Source organism: Ambystoma mexicanum, chromosome 11 (genome assembly GCF_040938575.1).
Source record: "Ambystoma mexicanum isolate Mex_15411 chromosome 11, UKY_AmexF1_1, whole genome shotgun sequence".
NCBI classification, from domain to species: domain Eukaryota; kingdom Metazoa; phylum Chordata; class Amphibia; order Caudata; family Ambystomatidae; genus Ambystoma; species Ambystoma mexicanum.
In genome coordinates, this window is record NC_090934.1 from 813,485,276 (window position 1) to 813,504,915 (window position 19,640).

General features: G+C 42.9%; 1 protein-coding gene and 1 non-coding gene across 19 annotated transcripts in view; one reads left to right on the forward strand and one right to left on the reverse strand.

Moving 5' to 3' along the window:
• The window catches only part of SOX6 (SRY-box transcription factor 6), a 1,055,545-nt gene that overhangs the window by 135,212 nt on the left and 900,693 nt on the right, over positions 1–19,640 (reverse strand). For all 18 annotated transcript variants that reach the window (XM_069623758.1, XM_069623756.1, XM_069623746.1 and 15 more), the window contains one exon: positions 5,901–6,050. In XM_069623758.1, the coding sequence (XP_069479859.1) occupies positions 5,901–6,050 (150 nt within the window). The remainder of the gene's footprint in view (positions 1–5,900; positions 6,051–19,640) is intronic.
• Positions 9,727–9,833, forward strand: LOC138505353 (U6 spliceosomal RNA). The gene has a single exon (XR_011280152.1). It is a non-coding gene; the product is annotated as a U6 spliceosomal RNA (small nuclear RNA).

Genomic DNA, 19,640 nt, shown 5'->3' on the forward strand with positions numbered 1-19,640 from the left:
TTCTGTCACTCTGCAGTACGACTACTAATCCATTACATTATATCAACAGGGTCATCGCAAGGATTCGTGCCATCTCAGTAGAAGGGACATTTTGTCACAATTTCCCTGGTATTTCCATGGTCATGGGGCTGGACTTAACATCTTGGAGGAACTAATAGCATTTCCTGTTAGACCCAAGCTGATGGAGCCTAATGGACTGCCTACTTTACATGGTTGCGGAACCGGCCTGCTTGTAGACATTGCTTCATTTTGTATTTACATTTAATTATGCCACTTCACTTTTCCACTTTTCTGACCATGTTGATATTCGCATCTTTGTCCCAAGGTCCACTTTTATAATTCTATGTTCTTACAGGCCATGGGATTTGTCCTTTCCCAATTTGTACTTGCCTTCAGCAGAACGTACCTCCCCTCCCATTTCTCATTGTTTGGCTCCTATTAATTTTAGTCCACTTTTGTACTGTTATTATATGAGGTACTGCAATATCACAACACAACTATTATTTTATCATTATGTATGTTTATTTTATTTGTATTTAATTTTTATGTACATAAGTATTCATTTGTAAAACAGCGATTTCAATGAGCAATTACTAACAATAACTTATTTAGAGATGGGTGCCTGTACAGTAGCACATACCGGAGAACAAAGTGTGACACAGACCGGAGACAAAACACACAGCAGCAGCGTGGACCTAAAAGCATGTTTTGGCAAATGTGGTGTTAATCCTTCCAGCAAATTTGTTTTCAAAAGTAAGCAAAGAAATGTGTGTTATCTCGTCTGGTCTGTGGCTCACTTCGTGATTCGATTTTCCCTGATGCTTCTGGACCAATCAGAAAGGTACATAACATTCATGGACATCGCTTAAATGTGCTAATTGATCAATTGAGAAATGTGAGGAACAGCAAACATTTTGAAACCAACGCTATATTGGATTTGACAACTTTACATACAGTACACAAACATAGCAGTAAGGAAATATTTAAAAAAAAACATTACATTTGTCCAAAGGGGCAACAGATTCCTGCTTGAATTGACTTTTGGTCATTGAAGAGGGAGGTGAAGTAGTCAAGGGTGGAGGAATTGAGATGTTAAAGTGAACAATGGAGTGATCAGAGGGAGATGGATCAATGGAGCGGTCTGTAAGACAGCAAAGTAGAGAGACAGACAAGGTCAAGAGAGTTCACTCCAGAGTGGGTAGACTAGTTGTGTAGGGAGTGAGGGCGTGGTCCAATAGGAGGGAGTTAAGTTCAAGACAGGTGGCTGTGGAAAGATTGGGAAGCTTAAAGCAACCTATTATGACAATGGGGATGTCGGTGGGAAGTGACTCAAGGAGAAAGAATTGCTGAGCGTCCAGCCAATCCTTTAAAGCTCATTGTCAAGAATACCTTCTCTGCTTTTGCATAAGGTGCATGTCTTTATGCTGAACATGAATGCACTAGGATGTCATGGGTGGGCTTGAGAGAATGTATATCTAGACACATGTTAAGGGAACCTTGGTTTTACACGAGTTTAAAACCCTTAGATAAGCATATTAAGTGGGCCAGATTTATAAGTCATTTCTCAATGATCAAAACGATGGAAGAATAATTGAGGTGTAACTAAAGGTTTATGGGAGACCTACATCATGGAACTACTGACTTGTCTATCAGGGTTAATTAATAAGGCATATACAGTTTTAAGAAACATCAAATTCTTCTGAAAGTTCTGCCCAGCTACGGTTCACTGTGAGTGTCTACTGAACATTCCGTTAGAAAGATTTGATGTTTGTGTTAATGATTCTTTTATGGTCGATCCAGTCTGATAAATTAGGGTAACCTAGAAAGCATGAATGAGTGCAGTCAATGAAACAAGTTTCTGTTACGCTGTGCTTTCTGGTCTGCAACTGATCCAGAGTGACCTCACTGGTTGGCAAACACTGCAGACTTTAAGATGTCAGTGCCTATTTCCACCACTGTGTCAAAACGTTCTGGTATGATCCTTCTGCAGAGAACGTTACTTCTCTTTCCATCCCTAGCCACACACTCCTTTGTCTTTGTGCCTCGTCCACCCACTATTTCTCATGCTTGTCCAAGCCTCACCTTGCCGTTTCTGCACTGCCGTCTTCCTGACTACATGTTCTTCCTTCTCCTGACTCCTGCTTGCTTTCTCCTCGTCCTTCCCTCCCTGCTCCTGCCAAGACACACCAATTTCTTGCATATTCTCGGAAGCTGCCTTCAACCATCTTTCGGCCCCAGAACATCCCTGGACAAAGGTGTGGAGATGAGTGTTCTTGCCTGTCAAGGTTTCCCTTTGGATGTCTTTCCCAGGGGTCACACTTCCACTGGTTCCATACAGACTGGTAGCACAGTGGCTATTGGTGGAGGACAGAAAGACATCTCTGATATGTGGTGTTGCTGACAGTGTCTGTCTGTACCTAGATGAATAGAGGCATACAATACAGCATCAGAGGATATTGTGAGGGAACTGTAGCAGCACCCACAAATGAGATCCTTGACACTGTAGCTAGGTAGACTATATTAACTTGGCTTGCTCTAGTTGTATAAGGAGTTGGTGGAAATTCCATCAAAGTGTTGGCATAGCCTCCTAGCTTTGAAGATGTGGTTTGGTCAAAACAAGCCAAATTCTAATTTTGAGGAAATTAATAACTTAGTGTATATAGCTTTTCTAGAAAATGCAGTGGAAATGAATATCCTAAGGGCCCGATTCATGAAAAAGTGTGCAGAAATCCCACAAGGGCCGCACAACGTGATGGACACTGTGCAAGCCTGCCTGCAGAATAAAAATGCAAACCCCACCCTTTCATGGAATTCACTGCGCAAAGTAACTGTATTCGCAAGTCGTGGCCGGAACACCCCCGACACGCCCACACGCAAATCATAAACAGCCAATACAGCTACCTTAGTGTGCTCCACCGGGCATGAATGCATACACCCTTCAAACAGTGTGTTGGGCCCACTGCAAGCAGGCCTGCATCTCGGGGGCCCTGCACAGGGTCCCCCGTAACTGTTGCCGGTGACCCGACAACATGCGTATTAAAAATGGTAACTTGGTCTAAACCCGGAAAATCTGCCTGTAAGCCCCCGTAAATCATTTGTGAACCCTGCTACACTGCTTACCCGCACCCGTATGTAAGACTGGAACCCCGGTTGTGTACCCCTAAATCTGACATGTACAGCCACCTCTGTGCTGCGAATCCTATGTGCAAGTGTACTTACGCCTGCCTTTGGGTGGCAGATAGTATGAAGGACTTGCATGGCCAATTCCCTGCGGAGAGGTTGCGGGCTCGCTTCCATGTCTGTGCAGCGCAATTGTTGGCATGCAAGAGACTGCCTGCATGCGTAGCATGTTCTTCCCCATTGTCAGTGTTCCGCCCCCTACAATCCTCTCTGCACAGACATCACCCACGGTCCGCGTGGTGTCTCGCGAAAGGCGCTTGAATGCTCGCAGAGATGTGTTAAGCCTGCGCGAACTCCACGCAAGTCCTGTAAAAGTACGGCACATTTGATTCTATACGATTCCGACGAATGCGGATTTACAAGCAAGTTCCCTATTTTCTGCACAAATAATTCCATGAATCGGGCCCTAAATAGCAAAGACAGAGTGCCGTCCAGCTGTTCTTTTTCAGAATATTCTTTCTTTCTCAAGAGCACGGCTACACCGTGTCACACAGTGCAGGAGTCAGAAAGGAAAAAAACGTGATTGCCTGTTTATTCTTCTTTCAGTGCATTCAAGCCAAATTATGGAGGGAATCCCCCTGGAATTTGCATGTGGTCACACCAGTAATGAAAGGCAGCTGGCCCACAGAGTTGGGCTCGCATTGGCTTTGGTTCAAGCAGATATATATTTGAATTTGAGCAGGGAAAATAGCATTCATCCATTGATGGTGTGGTTTGATGTAGATCCATTTGGCTCATTTGTGTCTGCACAGATTGAATGGTATCTACTTAATACACTCACTTATGCTTGCTACCACTAAACTATGGCAACATTGATTAAACATTGTGCCTCCGCGTTTAGTTCCCAAATCTGAGTAATCATTCCAGAATCTGCAAAATGCAATGCCTGTGGCACATTTAACAGCCTTTTTAATGCTAAACACTGGTGTTGGCGTGTGTGCATACAAACATTATTAGTACTTTAAAAAATCTGTGTTCGTTTTAGATGTACATGATAGACAATCTTTTAATTCCCATTTTTGGCAGATCTCGAATACAATGAAATGTGGGCTAGCAGATGGTTGTCTGTTGTCGGCACCAGCCATGTTTTCTTTGTGGAAAGCTACAATACGTTTTCCACAAATTGATTTAACACTGTGCAATCTATGAGCAACATTTGTAAACATGCTGTGGTTCGAGCTATTGACGGATGGACGTATTTATTTGCAAACCTTTTGAAAACAATGGTTTTGCATATTTTGCTGATTGAGTGAAATGTTTGAAAAGTTGCAGCTTCAGCGCGGGGCTTTAATCCGCTTCAGTGATGGCAAAGAGGACATGCCTTTTTCTGTTTGACGTCCAAGTCTTTGGGAACTCCAGCCTGCAGACAGGATGTACTGCGAATTTATAGAAAAGGCAAAAGGGTGGACTCTAATTCTCTTTAGTATTTAATGCCAGGGCTTCCAATGCACGCATGGATTCCGTAAGCATCCTGTGGGAGGTTTGGCAATTCATATGTCCTGCAATGCTTTGTCTAATATGTCATCGGCATTATTGGAATACAGGAGGTTGATCCTGTGAATTGTGTTGCTCTTTGTACCCATCTTTCTATTGTATAATTTAGTTGAGTATTCCTTTGGAATGTTTGTGCCATTGATGACTTTTGTACAATTGCATTGAGTGTTTTTGTGGTTTGTACATGTCAACGGTGCTGGAGAGCCACTGAATGAGTAATGTTGTGTATGAAATCTGAGACTGCGCTGGATATGTATTGTGCAACTGCACTCATTGTAACTGTGGACTGCACTTTACACTGGTGGCGGAAATGTTGAGTGCAATTGCATTGAGTGTTTTTGTGGTTTGTACGTGTCAACGGTGCTGGAGAGCCACTGAATGAGGAATGCTGTGTATGAAATCTGAGACTGCGCTGGATATGTATTGTGCAACTGCACTCATTGTAACTGTGGACTGCACTTTACACTGGTGGCGGAAATGTTGAGTGCAATTGCATTGAGTGTTTTTGTGGTTTGTATGTGTGAACGGTGCTGGAGAGCCACTGAATGAGGAATGCTGTGTATGAAATCTGAGACTGCGCTGGATATGTATTGTGCAACTGCACTCATTGTAACTGTGGACTGCACTTTACACTGGTGGCAGAAATGTTGAGTGCAATTGCATTGAGTGTTTCCTTGGATTGAGGTTGTTGCTGATCCTGGGGATCTGTTCTCATCTTTCATTGAGTGTTCCAGTGGATCCCGCTTCCCACTGGAACCCTATATCTGGTATACTATTCCAATCAGTGTTCCTGTGGCGTGTGTTTGTCGCTCATGCTGGATATTCATTGAAAATTGCATCCATGCCATTGGCGTTGGAGAGCTGTTGCCCAATTGAGTGCACTGTTCCTGGGGGTTGTATTTGGCACTGGTGTTGGCTGCCTACTGGACAATTACATGGAGTCTTCTGCGGGGTCCGCCCGTTTATTATAGGATTGTGGTTCTGGTGTCGGTGCTCCCAGATCATTTGGAGAGTGGTCACTGGCGTCGAGCAAATGCCATGATCAAATGTTTAACCCCTAGCGGCCCATTCTGATTGAACGATCAGTTCTTTGCCAGTGCGAATGTGTATTTTCTGATTACTGCTAGTTACTCAGCGTGCATATACATTCCACTCACAGGGCATGGATACACCACTAATACCAAGTCTCCGGTTGCCACTTCTGGCAGTCTAAGATTAGTAAATACCTTGACGTGTGTTACTGGGCTGGTCCCTCGCTTTTCGATTTTCATTCCAGTGGGTGAGGAGGCCCCCGTCGTGTTTGGGGGCTGTTGGTTTGATTGCATCTTTGCTCCAGGTGACATCTGCATGCTAGCCAGCTGAGCTGCATAGAACTGCTGTAAAACAAGGGACGAGAAAACAAATGTAACGTTGGCATATGGAAAAATCCCACACCACAGGCACACGTTTTTAAGTGATTATGTTTCAATACATGCCAGCTTGTCAAAAACCTAAAGCCATCGATTCTACGCATCTAGCGTGGGGTAGACATGAAATGAAGCAAGAGCCACGCCTTCCCCAGAACTAAAGAAACTAGTCAGGGATTGGCTAATAAATAGATGTGTTTGCTTGACTGCCCTCAACTCAGACATTCAGGGCCCGATTCATGGAATGTTTTGCACAGTTCAAAGTGGCTTTCCACTGCCGACGTAAACCCTGATTCGTGGAAGTGTGCAAACTGCATTTTTGCAGTGAAAAGTCATTTTGTACTACAGAAATTACTTTGCACTGCACAAATACACTTTGCACAATTCCATGAATCAGGGTTTATGTCGCCAACCGCTGTGTAATGTATTACTCATTTAGCCATGGAATTATTAAATGATCTTTTTTAGGAATTGAACAACAGTGAATCATCTGCTGGTTAACAATATAAAACAATTGTTCCAATGACAGCCTTGCAATTAAGCCAGGACTTTGGTCTGCTGAGGCAAAGCAATGTCTTTGAATGTTAAATGATAATTCACAAATAAAACCACATTGAACTACGACATCCAAATGAAATATAATGATTCAAACACAATAACCATGTTATAATATCCACTAATATGTATTGTTTACATAAGAGCCGTACATATTTCCTCAATGATTACTTTACAAGGTACCCTGTTGGAAAATATGCTGGCGTGTGAATACTTCTCAGCATTTCGTTGGAGAGAGTGGCAATCTTTAATACTAGCGAACATGTATTCTTATGACATTCTGCTGTCAAACTATCATCATATGCAGTCCTTTCAGATAACCAGGGCTTTGATCAATTCCCTAAACCCATCAACTTTGCCTCCTGCATTCGGTATGGACTTTGGGAATCTAGCAAGGCTAGTTTCTTCTAATGATTCAAGGAAAACGGAGCAGGCACTCACTCCAATTGCCTATTCTCTGATTCCAGTTTAGAAAACCCCCACCAAAGAAACACTGGCACAAATCATTTACAGTGACATTCCCTTTTGCCTGATGTTTAAATTACTAACTTCATCAAATTCACTAAAATAACATATGCCCGCTGAGGCGCACTACAGTCCTTAACAGTGAGATTGTGTTAAGAATAATTTGATTTCAATACTATTAAAAAAATCACTTAATGAACGTCAGGTGCCCTAGGTACAGTCCTAGCTACAAGGACAGAGGTAATATACTTAATAGCCCATCAAATCTCTTGATGAGATAACTAGGCACTCCTAATGGAAAAACACTCCACATATACGTTAGTATATTTGATGATATATTTTATTTTATTTAACAAATTAGCTACATGGCATTTTTAAGTCAAAGAATATTTTAAGAAAATCAACAATTCTATTACATAAATATTCAGTCGAAATAATGATTATGTTCCATTTCATTAAACCTCTTGTAAATCAAGGAAGAAGAATGCATTTGTGTGGAATCAGAGGTAAGATATCTTTAACAAACAATTCTGTATCATTAATCTAGCTATCTCAGATAACAATCCTGAATATAATTAGTCGAACTTCAGTAAAGATGGTCTCTCATTTGAATATTCTTATATCCAGCGCAACGCATTTCAAGACTCAAGGTCCCATCATCAGGTGCGAATGTTATCCTTCCAAACAATCTGGTCACTAAAGACCAAGGCCCCCACCCACGGTGCTAATGTATTCGCATATCTCTCAGGTCAAGCTCTAAATATTCCCCTAATACAATATCATGCTAAAGCCTCCACCTATTAAAAGTGGGGTGGGATATGTGGTCCTAGACATTTCATTTAAAGGTAAGGATTTGATTTGATCAGGACACAGAAAAATACAATAATGACCCAGGGCCTAGTGCATGGGTGTGCAACCTGAAGAACATCATATGTCTTGGTCAACAAATCCCATGTTGCCAAACCATTGAATATACTTGCCAGAGCTCATGAGGGTTGTACTCTAAAAATGTTTGACAGCCGAAGGTTGCAGACCCCTGCCATAGCATTACAAAATTGTATTCAAGCAAGTATCTATCTGCCCTGCATACAGCTGGACTGTAACAGGACTTTAATATTTTGAATATTGCCTATTCATACGACCATCCCATGTCAGAATCTTAGACTTGACACTCTCCTATATCCAATTACATCTCTGAAAACAAATTCTTTGCCTCTTTTAATAAGTGTTAAACATAACATTACCACTTCAATTCCTATGCATAAAATGCATAATCATATTGCATTTTTCTGGATTGGGCAGCCACTAAAACCCAAAGAAAGCACCCTAAGCCGTAAAGCTAATGCAACAACGTCATTGGCTATCATATTGGGAATAATCATATTTTTTCCATAGTGCTTATTTTTCATACATGCCACCCCCCCCCCCCGCCACCATCTTCTCTACCCATCTACCCATTCCCAGTCCCCAAACCCTTCCCACGTCCGTCAACCAACATGTTACCGGTTTAGCCTGCCCACTCTTCCAGAATCATGCCTCGGTGTATCTTCCGTGCAATGATGGCAGATTACTCCATGGTGATTGTATGAGCAGCTAATCTGCCCAATATTTACAGGCCGTACTTGAATTTTGAGCAATAGCAAGGATATAGCCAGCACCTGGCTCCACACACTGCCACTGGAAGCTATGATGAGGATGTTGACAATTTAAATCAAAGATCTATTCTGAGATTTGTTGGCCAGCTTCAGAACAAGGAGGGAGGAGGGATTGACTGGTTTGATGGTCACATGAATTCTTCCAGTAGTGCAGAAATAAAAAAGCAGACAATAATTTCTATTAAGGTTGAACATTGGACACTATTCCAGAAATCCATGCCCATTTTGACAATTTTAAGGTTAAACAAGATTAAGAAATGCAGGGGGAAAGGACTGCAGGTCTGATATGTACGGATTTGAGTTTCAAGACATCACCATGGTGATGGGAGGGAATAACCGTGATGTGATACATCTGAGGTGATAGCTCTGCTGTTGCAACAGCAAAGCTGAAGGTTTGGTAGGCTGGCAGATGGAGGATTTGCAACGACCCTTCAGAAGCCAAACCCATTCATAAACACAATCAAGTAAACAAAAAAAAATATGTATCCCTCTGACCCATGTGGTATGTAGAAACAGGAATCATGGTGTTATGTCAATGACAAATAGGGGAAGCAACCCTTCACCATTTGTCTGTCCAGGGGACCGCCTAGATTAGATTAAGCTGCATAAGCCAGGTAGGTGTTCTACCAATTCAGAGAGGCAATGAAATAGCAGAGAAAGGGATTTTAAAAAATGCAACTTCTCTGCAGAACCGGTATTATTCGCCAAGACACTGGCCAGTACCACTGACAATCAGTAGGGGCATTGTATGTACGTAAGGGCAGCATACCAGCCTGTTGGTCCCGTAGAGCACACTAGGAGTCATTGCTACACACTGCCATCATTGGTCAGAGAAGGCAAGATGGATTTGTGGACTGTACATGTTTAAAAGGCTAAACAAAACGTCAATGAGCAGGGATTGATTGCCAACAAAAAAACACACACCCATAAACAATGACAGAATTTTTAGAAAGTCAAAAATACTTTCTCTGGTGCTCGCTTCGGCAGCACATACACTAAAATTGGAATGATACAGAGAAGATTAGCATAGCCCCTGCGCAATGATGACACGCAAATTCGTGAAGAGTTCCATAGAAAAAAAATAAAAAATACTTTCTCTGAAATCATTGACAAGGATCATAATCTTTTCCCTTTTCAGGCCTAAACGCGAATTGCGATTTCAGTGGAAAATTGCTGCTTTGTGCATAATTTCCAGCAGGGATATCTTTCAAACAGGCAAATAAAACATACTGGAATCAAAAGCAGACCTCCTGGCTCATATAATTAAGCACACGCTTAATAAAGAACAATTTCCTGGCCCAGATGTCTTTGTGGCACAATTGCTGCTTTTTTTGGAAGCCTGTTTTTGATATAACAGCCCTCTAAAGAGTGAAAGTTACACTGTGCCATGTGTTCAGTGACTCAGTGGCTAAACAAAGGCATGACTACTGTCCAACACAATAATGGCTAATATTACAGTGGATATGTTATGTTGCTTTAATAGGCTTTTATCTCTCAACAAATCACAACTCTGCTAGCTGTAGACTGCCTAAGATTAATGTGGAGTGCTGTGTTGTGCCCCTGCCAAGGATAACTGTCCCTTAATCTTCTGGAGGAAAGTAAAGGATCTGGGGGAATGTGACGAAATGACTACCTCCCTTCAGGAGTGCAGGGATGGGTAGTGGCTAAACCGTCCACTCCGCCCTCACACTACTTCAAATGAACAGTTATCCCAATCCTAAAGGTGAAACAGGCACAGTCAAGAGATATAATTCCTTTGCCTGTTCTAGTAATGTGTGCCGAGGGCATGCTATACTAAAAGGGGTGCATGAATGTGATAACAGCAGCAATCCAAACACCAACAGTGCAACAGTCCAAAAGAAAGGAATGTCTGATCCAGGTTCTATTAAAAATATATACTTCAATTAAACACCCCAATATGTAATATAACTGACTATAAAAACACAAGCAAAAACCCACCCCTGTGGGAAGAACACAAGAAATGCAGAATGCAGATGTAGCAAGTGCTTCGGGTACTGTAGCAGAGGTGTCGCATAAAAGTATATGTCTTGGTAGAAAAGGTGCAAATGGGAAGCCTTATCAGTTCCCAGGGTCCCAAAAGTGCTCCATGGTGGCTGGAACTCACAAAGGTACCTTAATCTGGTCTTGGGCAGTTTGACGATGTTAAAACAGACTTTGCGATTTTGTCTTTGTGGGGCTAACCAGATTCAGAATCAGTGAGTCGCGCTGGCCTAGGCAGCAAGTCGGTTCTCAGTGGAGCTCTGCGTGGTTCAAAGGCAGCAATCCAAGAGCTCTCTTTCACAGATTCCCCTCCACTGGAGGAGAGGTGCTACCCAACCTCAATGTGGATCAAAAGAAGCAGCCTGGCCATGAATCTATATAGAGCTTCCATAGCTGGCCTGCGCTGTCTAGGTTTATGAGTAAAATAGCAATTTGATGTGGCTTTAATAACTGTGTGCAGTTTTACTCACCATACCAAAGTGAGGTATGGCTTATTCTTAGAGATTACCCTGCCACCAGATTATCATATTTTTAGATCATAGGTGTAGGTATTGAATGCAACATCTGTCTGCAGTGATATTGTTTTATAGCCGCTGTCAAACAGGGCCCATGTGATCTCTGAACATGCTCTGTGTCACAGAAGGGCAGGTGCTGCAGATCAGGAAGCTGATGCAGCAGGGCACACATGTGTGTTATGTTTTTGGCATGGAACTCTATGAAAGGGAGTAGGATTAGCAGACCACCCTTTCTGAGATGGATTGCATGCATAGATGTATTACGTAGAACAAATAAAACCTGCAGGGTTTCTACACCTTCATCAGATGGGAATCCCTCACACTGAGGGAAGGTTGTCAGGAATGCAAAGTATGCAAAGTATGCCAATCTGGCAGCCTTGCCATTCTGTATTTCTGTATTTAAGTTTGTAGCAAGTACCAAACCCAAATGACAATGTATTCACCTGATAGAGATAAAGGTCTGAACTGGCATTGACAGGATTCATACTTGAGGCTTGACTCGCAGATCTCATCGAAGTATCTCACTGGCTAAGGTTGGAGATACCTCTATATAGGTTGTATGGATTGGGAAGAAAATGTGACACTGGAAACATTTTGCAAATTGGCATCAGATGACACTGTGACAGAGAGCAGAGCTTGGAGTAGAGCTTGGGGTTCTCTGTCCGAGAGCGTTCTGCAAAACGTCTCCAAATTGTACATTCTAAAGCACATTTGCCTCTATATAATCATGAAAAAGTCGTTAAACATACAAAACAAGATATAAAACATGTCTTAAGATTGATGAAAAGCACAGTGGAAGATGTACAACTAATTATGTGCTTCAAAGGCATGTGGGGCATGAGGAGAGATTGGCATAAAGGGGTTTGGTGGTTGGGAAATAAGGTTAGAGGAGCAGAAAACCAGGATGCCCGCGCAAAGGAGGCCCTTGGGGTAGAGACCCACATGGAAATCTCTGGAATTCCCCGTAGGCCAGTCCACGACTGCATATAGTGTCCTTAATTAACTGAATCATGTTGAGGTGTTAATGTTGCCTTATTAGACTGAGAGACCGGTCGGTATTGTGGGATAATGACCTGCCACTGAGGGCCATAAGTTAGTAGCACATGGTGGAAGTGTCAATACCTGTTTTGGAGTTTTCATAGTGAACTTAAAAGGTGCTTTAAGAGTGAGTAAAGGAAATAGACAAGCACAGTTGGTAAATTAAATGTGGATTTATTTTGTACTATCTAGCAGTTAAGCCGTTTAATTGCAACTTGGTTGAACTGGAACAGGTTTACATGAGGAAACATTTGGTGTCATGTAAAAGTAAATGATTTCTCGATAAGAAAGCAAACACATTTTTTTATGTTTCTTCTTTCTTTCGTGTGTTAAATAGCATGTTATAGCAGACAAAAGGTACTCCCAGAGAGAAATGGTCGTGTTGAAACAAAGTATTGCAAGGAAATTGCATTGTTGTTTCCCTGTCTGCTTCCGAAGACAGAATGTTCACAATGCAGTCAATATCAGTAGTTACTAACTTCACTGTTGACATTGGGATTGGCTGAGAGGAGTCAATATTAATCTCCTTGTGCTAATAACAAATGATATCCCTGCCAGCTTAATCAAACTGGAAGAATGAGCCTGAATGGGACAACCAGCAATCAAACACCTATTGTGTAGGTTACAGACAATGAGAAGCATTGGCTGCAGTAGTGCACTGAGCTCTCTTGTCAGTTGATGAGGATCAGAAAATGACTCTCTAGAGAGCAAAGAGGAGGAGCAGAGCAAAGAGGCTTGGGGTGTATCTGCTGGAGCACTATTGCATGAAGTAGGAATTCATCGGCTGGAAAGAAGCCAGCAGTATTGCAGAAATTGGACAGAAATAGCAGTCTGGAAGTGGAGGATTAGAATGGACAAAAAAGAAAGGAGAAGATTCAAGCTTTGAATCTTCTCCTTTCTTTTTTGTTAATTGTGGAGGTCTTGTGCCAGGATCTCAGTTCCTCCCCCGCACCTTAAACTCAATTGAGTTGTTGGTTGACTTCTCCAAAACAGCACTTTAAAATAGGAGTGCACCAATTTAGGAATTCTCAGGATTAGAATGGACACAGATTGTCAGATATGGTTAAATGTTGATTGAGCTCACTCTGATATTTGTCTGATAAATGCAGATTTCAGATCCATTTTCCCAAAAAAGTAAAATCACTTTGGTTCTTAATTTAGATGTCCATGTTCCCTGACGGAGATGCTCTTTGGTTACTATCCGTATCCTCTCTTTCTTTGGCTGGTTAGTTTTGTTACTGCTTTTGGCATTCCCTCGACTGTGAAGCAGAAAGACATATTAAAATCTCTGGAGGCCTAGTTATGCAACTTTCACCAAGGATTATGCAAACGAGTACCATTTCTTTTTTATTATAAATCTGACGGTTCACTGAGACAAGGAGTATGCTGTTTTTTTAGGAGGAGACACATCTGAGGAGTTAATTTGAAGGGCAGTTGAAATTGTGCATCATTTTATTATATTTAGGTGCTTGACTCCAGCTTAATCACCCAGTTCCAGAAAGCAACACAATGAGGTACACTGCAGTCCTCAAAAATTCAAAATGTATTCTTCTTCAGAAATGTTAATTCGTATAAATGTCCCTTTCTGGGGGGAGTTATTATTTAGGCAGACATTTGAAAAGAAGGGAAGCCGTCCATAAATAGGGTGATCTTTGTAGTCAACAAGCAGCCACTGTGTGGTGCAAGTCCAGTGCTTTAGCCAAGTGTACATGTATCAGGGTGCAAGACCCGAACTTCCACACTCCTTCAATAAGACCAGCTTGCAATCGGTCAAATAACTGAGCACGCGGCAATGAGAACAGGCTTGACTAGCAGACAACAAAGGCCATATTGTGTGTGCTTAGCTGACTGCTCGGCAGCAAGCTGAGCTCACGCTCAGATTCTCCAGCACGCTAATTTACGCAATCCAATGCCCTTCTCCTGCGTGCTGTTCACGAAGCACACAATGTTAAACACCTGCCTTCTAAGACAGAAAAGGTGAATTATAAGAGGTATCCATTGGGAACTGGCTTTCCTCAGCATGTTCACGCTGCTTCTCTGGTAAGTATGAATTATGATGACGTTGATGATTATTGCTATCATTAATAATAGCAACTCTTCATACCGGATTCCTTCCACTCCACTCAGAGGCATAGACAGGGTAGGGCCTGAGCGAGCAAGGCCCATCCAAAATGTGTAAATGCCCCCTCAGCAGCGCTGTGTGGGCATTTACAGGTGTCAGTGTCACTGCAGTGGGCCCAACTACATTAGCTTCAGGCCCCACTTAATAGACAATCCTGGCTCCGCCTCTGGCTCAGCGGGCATTTTGCCTTTGCAAACCTCTCTGAAGTTACTGCTCAGTTTGGACTTGTCACGTTCTGGCCTCGTGTTCAGACCTTCTGCACTGGACAGTGGACTCATTGAGGCCCAGTAGCTGAGTAAGTGGACTCTGGTCAATAATCCTCTGCTACCGCGTCCATCTGCGGTAGCACCCAGACCTGCCAGCGTTAGTGTCTCCATCTACTTTACATGATGGGGCATTGCTCTCCACGTAGAGGGCTTCAACCTTCAGGTCCTGCATCACAAACACCCTCAGCAACGCGCAGTCAATGACACAGTCGCGAGCTGCTTTTCTGGAGCATGACGGAGGAAGGAGTTTCCAGGGATTGGGATCTGGACACAGTGGCCGGCAATTCACCCTGAAAGGCTCCTTTTACCATGTTAAGACATACCATTTCTTACATGGGAACGGGGAAGCAACACTCAGAGCGGATGAGTGCGTAGGCACACAGGAGTACATGCGCGGGGTAGACTGGAGTGCATGCGCGGGGAAGACAGGAGTGCATGCGTATGGAATACATGAGAGCATGCGTGGGGCACACTGGAGAATGAGGGATAGCCTAGAGCACGCAAGGCGGACTAGAGTGTGTGAGAGTGTCGAGCAGACAGGAGTGTGTAGGGCAATCCTGAACGCCTGAAATGAATAAAAATGCATAGAACGGACCTGATTGCATAGAATTGCGTGACGTACATAATATGCTTTGGAATGCAGGGAACATTTGACAGGGCATATATCATACCAAACCCCACGCCTACTCTCTTCTTTACACCACCACTCAACTAGAACACAGAGATACTATGACACCATTCGGTATAACTGTTCCCATATCAACATCTACCGCTCACTCCCCATCACTCTAAGTAAACACTGCTGGTTTCACACCCCCCAGCCAGGCGTTCTCCTCAGGCCTAACGCAGCCACACTCGGTCTGGCTAAATCCTGCCAGAGCGAACACATACTCCGATCTCTCAACCACCACACCTACCGCTAAGAAGCAGCTACCAGACGAATTCCGCACCAGCTGCACACATACCTGGTGTGCACACGCACCTTTGAACTCTCTCTACTCTCTCTACTGACCCGAACTTCGGTTCCCAAGGGCTTTCAACCTACCAGTGCCTTCAGACCATACCAATGGTATATAAGGCGCTATATAAATGCAAAATAACATAACGTAACATAATTCCAGACAACCACGGCTTGGTTAGTCACACATATTCTTAGCATTTATTTAAGTCATAAAGGCCTATGGTCTGCACTTGATGGTGATATGCAGAATCAAGAATGGGAATCCTTGCACCCCTCCTCATTCCCCCCGCATCACAGTTGTCGCAGGCCCTCAATTTGTCAGGATATTTGCTTGCTATGCTTGACCAACTGACATTGCATTGCATTTTGACCTCATGTGAGAGTCAGACATCTTTTTAAGATGAATGCCAGAGCCACGCTGCACGCGTGATGGTTGGATTTCTCCAGTATTAAACGCGCTATAAATCTAGACGCTGCCGGGACATACCTTATTGTTAATGCGTTTACAAAGTCGCTATTTTTCAGGATGCATCCGTGGGTGCTTGAAAGACCAGTGAATTGGGTCGTAGCAGAGTGCCCTAAGCCCGAGCGAGCTGATTTATTGTGACTGGTGTCATAATAACAAAGGCTGTTGCACTGATTAGGCAATGTAGCCATTCATTAAGAGCTGGCATATTTATTACAGCCTGCCATGGGCAAATGAACTCATTTCTTTTGTTGAAATATAATTGATGGATGTAGCATTCAGGAAGGGAGATGGGGGGAATGTGGGTGGGGGCTGGAGCTCGGATTTGGGAGCATACATGGCAGGTGCACGGTTTTCTGTGCATTTCCCGGGAGTGTATCTAATTTCCACTGCACATTACATCCGGCGTGATGTTCCCATCTGTGCTTCTTTACTGTTGAAGTGTCATAACAACACTGAACTGCTGAACCCAAAACAAGTCCGTGATTTTATAAAATCATTGAGAGCTGCCTGTCTTTACCTGACAAGGTCATGTTTAGAGGGGTAGTACCTGCCGAATCAGACTGTATCACGACAACGTGCTTGCAATCTATGGAGCTAAAGTGTGTAGTTTTCCCTGTGAGCAGGTGCACACCCACAACTACTGCCGAGCCTTAATTCAGGGGTCGGATGCTTTAATAAATGCATGCAGGAGGCCTTTCAGGTGTCGAGATTTACGTGGGCATGTGTTTGGCACTGGCAGTGTTTAAAACGTCACTCAAAAGCATGGCTCTGTTTTGGCATGAGAGGCACGGTTTGCAATAGTCGTTATTATAACTGCCTGTTTGATATTCGCAAATGTGCATGCAGGGGGCCTTCAACTTTTCAACGCACATCCTTTTCGGTGACCTGCTTGCAACCGTAAACATTTACAAAGTTTAGGGTAAAACTACAGTGTAAAACCAGACAAAATCCCCCTTACTCTTCAGTTTTTTCTCCTCACTTTGTAGAAATGTAAATCCCACCTGCAAATTACGCTTTGCAGCCAATGTTTACCAATGGATTCCTTTGGAATCCACCTTCTCATTAGGTGGTCCTCTGAGGCAGATTCCATAGGAATCCATGTGTTGTATTCCAGCATAAAAATCTCAGGTGGTGCTCTTCAAAGACGGAACAGGGAACCGCAGCAGAGATGCAAACACTGGTTTGTGCCCCTCCCACACCTTATACATGAATAGGTAGTACCCAGTGTGTGCGGCAGGCTGTACATCTAGAATAAAGTGTCAGATTTTTGTTAATTATTTTATTTTTTGAGGGATTTGTGGCAAATAAATCAGTGGGTGTGTGCATGAAGATTCTGAAGAAATAACTGTGTCTTCGCAAAGTCGCACTTATGAGTGATAGAAATTGAATTGATGAGTGCGTGTTTGAGGGAGTGCATGAGAAATGATTAGGGGGTGGATGAACGAGTTGGCTAGGAAGTGCATGAATCATAAACTTGCAGCGCAAATACAATTAATATTAGGTTTTGTGGTATTTGCAACAATCTCCAACCCTAAAACACGCATAGAAAAAGGAAAATAGTTTAAATGGTCACTTCAGAGGGCATAGCCAACTTGTGTCGTTGTACTGTCTGACCAGTGTTAAGCAGCAGTGTGTTACTCTGTCCTGTATGGATACCACTGTCAACTTGATCCTCATGTTTAGGGCATAGAGCACACACTTTCATATATTAAGTGCACTGCCGAGTAGCAGTGTGTATTTAATGCCTCAATGAAACGTGGGCTTCAGTAGCCTCTCTGGGTTCACACAGGATTTCATGTATGCATGGCACTATAGAGACTGTTAGGGATTTTGCCATCCTCCTACAGAATAAGTCATTATTGCAATGTGAAGAACGTGGCCCCTAATGACAGGGGCATATCTACATGAATGCCCTCTGTGTTGCTATATACAGAGCACTCATTAGACATCAAGAATTGTGGAAGTAAATATTCCAGAGCCATTCTACCTGGAGGATATGATTCTGCGTCTCTGGTGGAAACAAGTGAACTGATCATAAACAAAAGTAAGTGCTGCTCTGGGGACACCATTCTACTTTAAAATGGCTGCCGGCATTAATTAGAAGAACATCATTGTTGAAAATCAAGGGAGTCACAAGTCTTGGTCTTTGAATGATAGAAAAGGTCAGCTGGAAGGTCATATCAACTATAACCTCCAAAGTGTTGCCAAAGCTGTGACAAGAATTACATAATTTGCCAGATGACTCTGCATCAATACTTCAGCTTACCTGGACACACGTGTGAATACAAAAGAAAATGGCACTGTCTGTTATGGGGGAGAACAGAGAGGCCTGTAGATAACCGTCTGGGTGGATAATTTATGGGGTAAACACTCGCATTTCACAAGGGGCCAGTCTACACTTTACCAGTCCAAATCCCAGAAGTGACGTCGGCCTCTCATCCTTCCGAGGTCAATAATTTGGGTAATAATAAGAGGGATTTTAAGGCAAGAGGAATCCAACTCGAAGGCTCAAATAATATTTCAGGAGATGCATGTCCTGGAAGAGTAAACATGCACGCATTAGGTTCCTTCTTCGTACTTTGGAATCAACTAAGCATTTGCATTAGTCCAGGTTCAATACGCCCGGTGGCCTAAAGAACATTCCAAAAGGCAACTGAATTACTGATGAAAACCTGACCCATGTGTGCTTGAGGAAGGTGATTCATTTTGCAACAAATTCTTCAAAATGGAACTTGCTTGCCATGGATGTGAGGTACTTGAGCTTGGATGGTGGTGTGGGGGGGAGGAGTATCTACATAATGGTTTTTACATCTGAAAAATAACACAAAGAACATGCTCCAAGTATAAGAGGACAAGCCCGCCTCAGTAACACCTCAGAGAGGTCAATCAAGAGTATGTCACCAGAGGAAACTTTAAAGGGCAAATCTGAATCCCTCCTATGTTTTTATCCTATGTCCAATTCATCTAGACTCTCCCTTCATCAATTTACAGAGTAATTATTGACTGGATGGCGTTGCTATCTCAAAGGATCCTTTCAGACAATCTGTTCCAATGAGTCAAAAAGTGAGTGGGATTAGATATTTTTTAAGATCTCGTGCTAACTTTAATCCGCCATGTGTTTGAATTGTTTGCAGAACCTGGTATTTTGGGGTTTGAGTTCCTCTAGAATAAGAGTAGGCAACCACCAGCTCTCTAGATATTTGGGATTATATAGTCACTGCAGTTACCAGTGAGGGCTCATGGGAGTCTTAGGTGAAAAACATCTGGAGAAATGCAGGTAGTCTACCCTGCACTGGAAAAGAACACATGGTTTAGGGTTCAAATGTATCAAATGTACTCCACTGAGAACGATAGCCTGTTGATTCCGTGGATAAAGAAAAGGAAGAAAGTAACAACAGAAGAAAGACAATAATAGAGATGGACACAAAGGGGGAGACATGGATGAAAAGAAAGTGATTGGCATCTAGGTGGAAAGAGTGTTTGGGGTAGAACCCCTCCCCATCCCCTCTATTT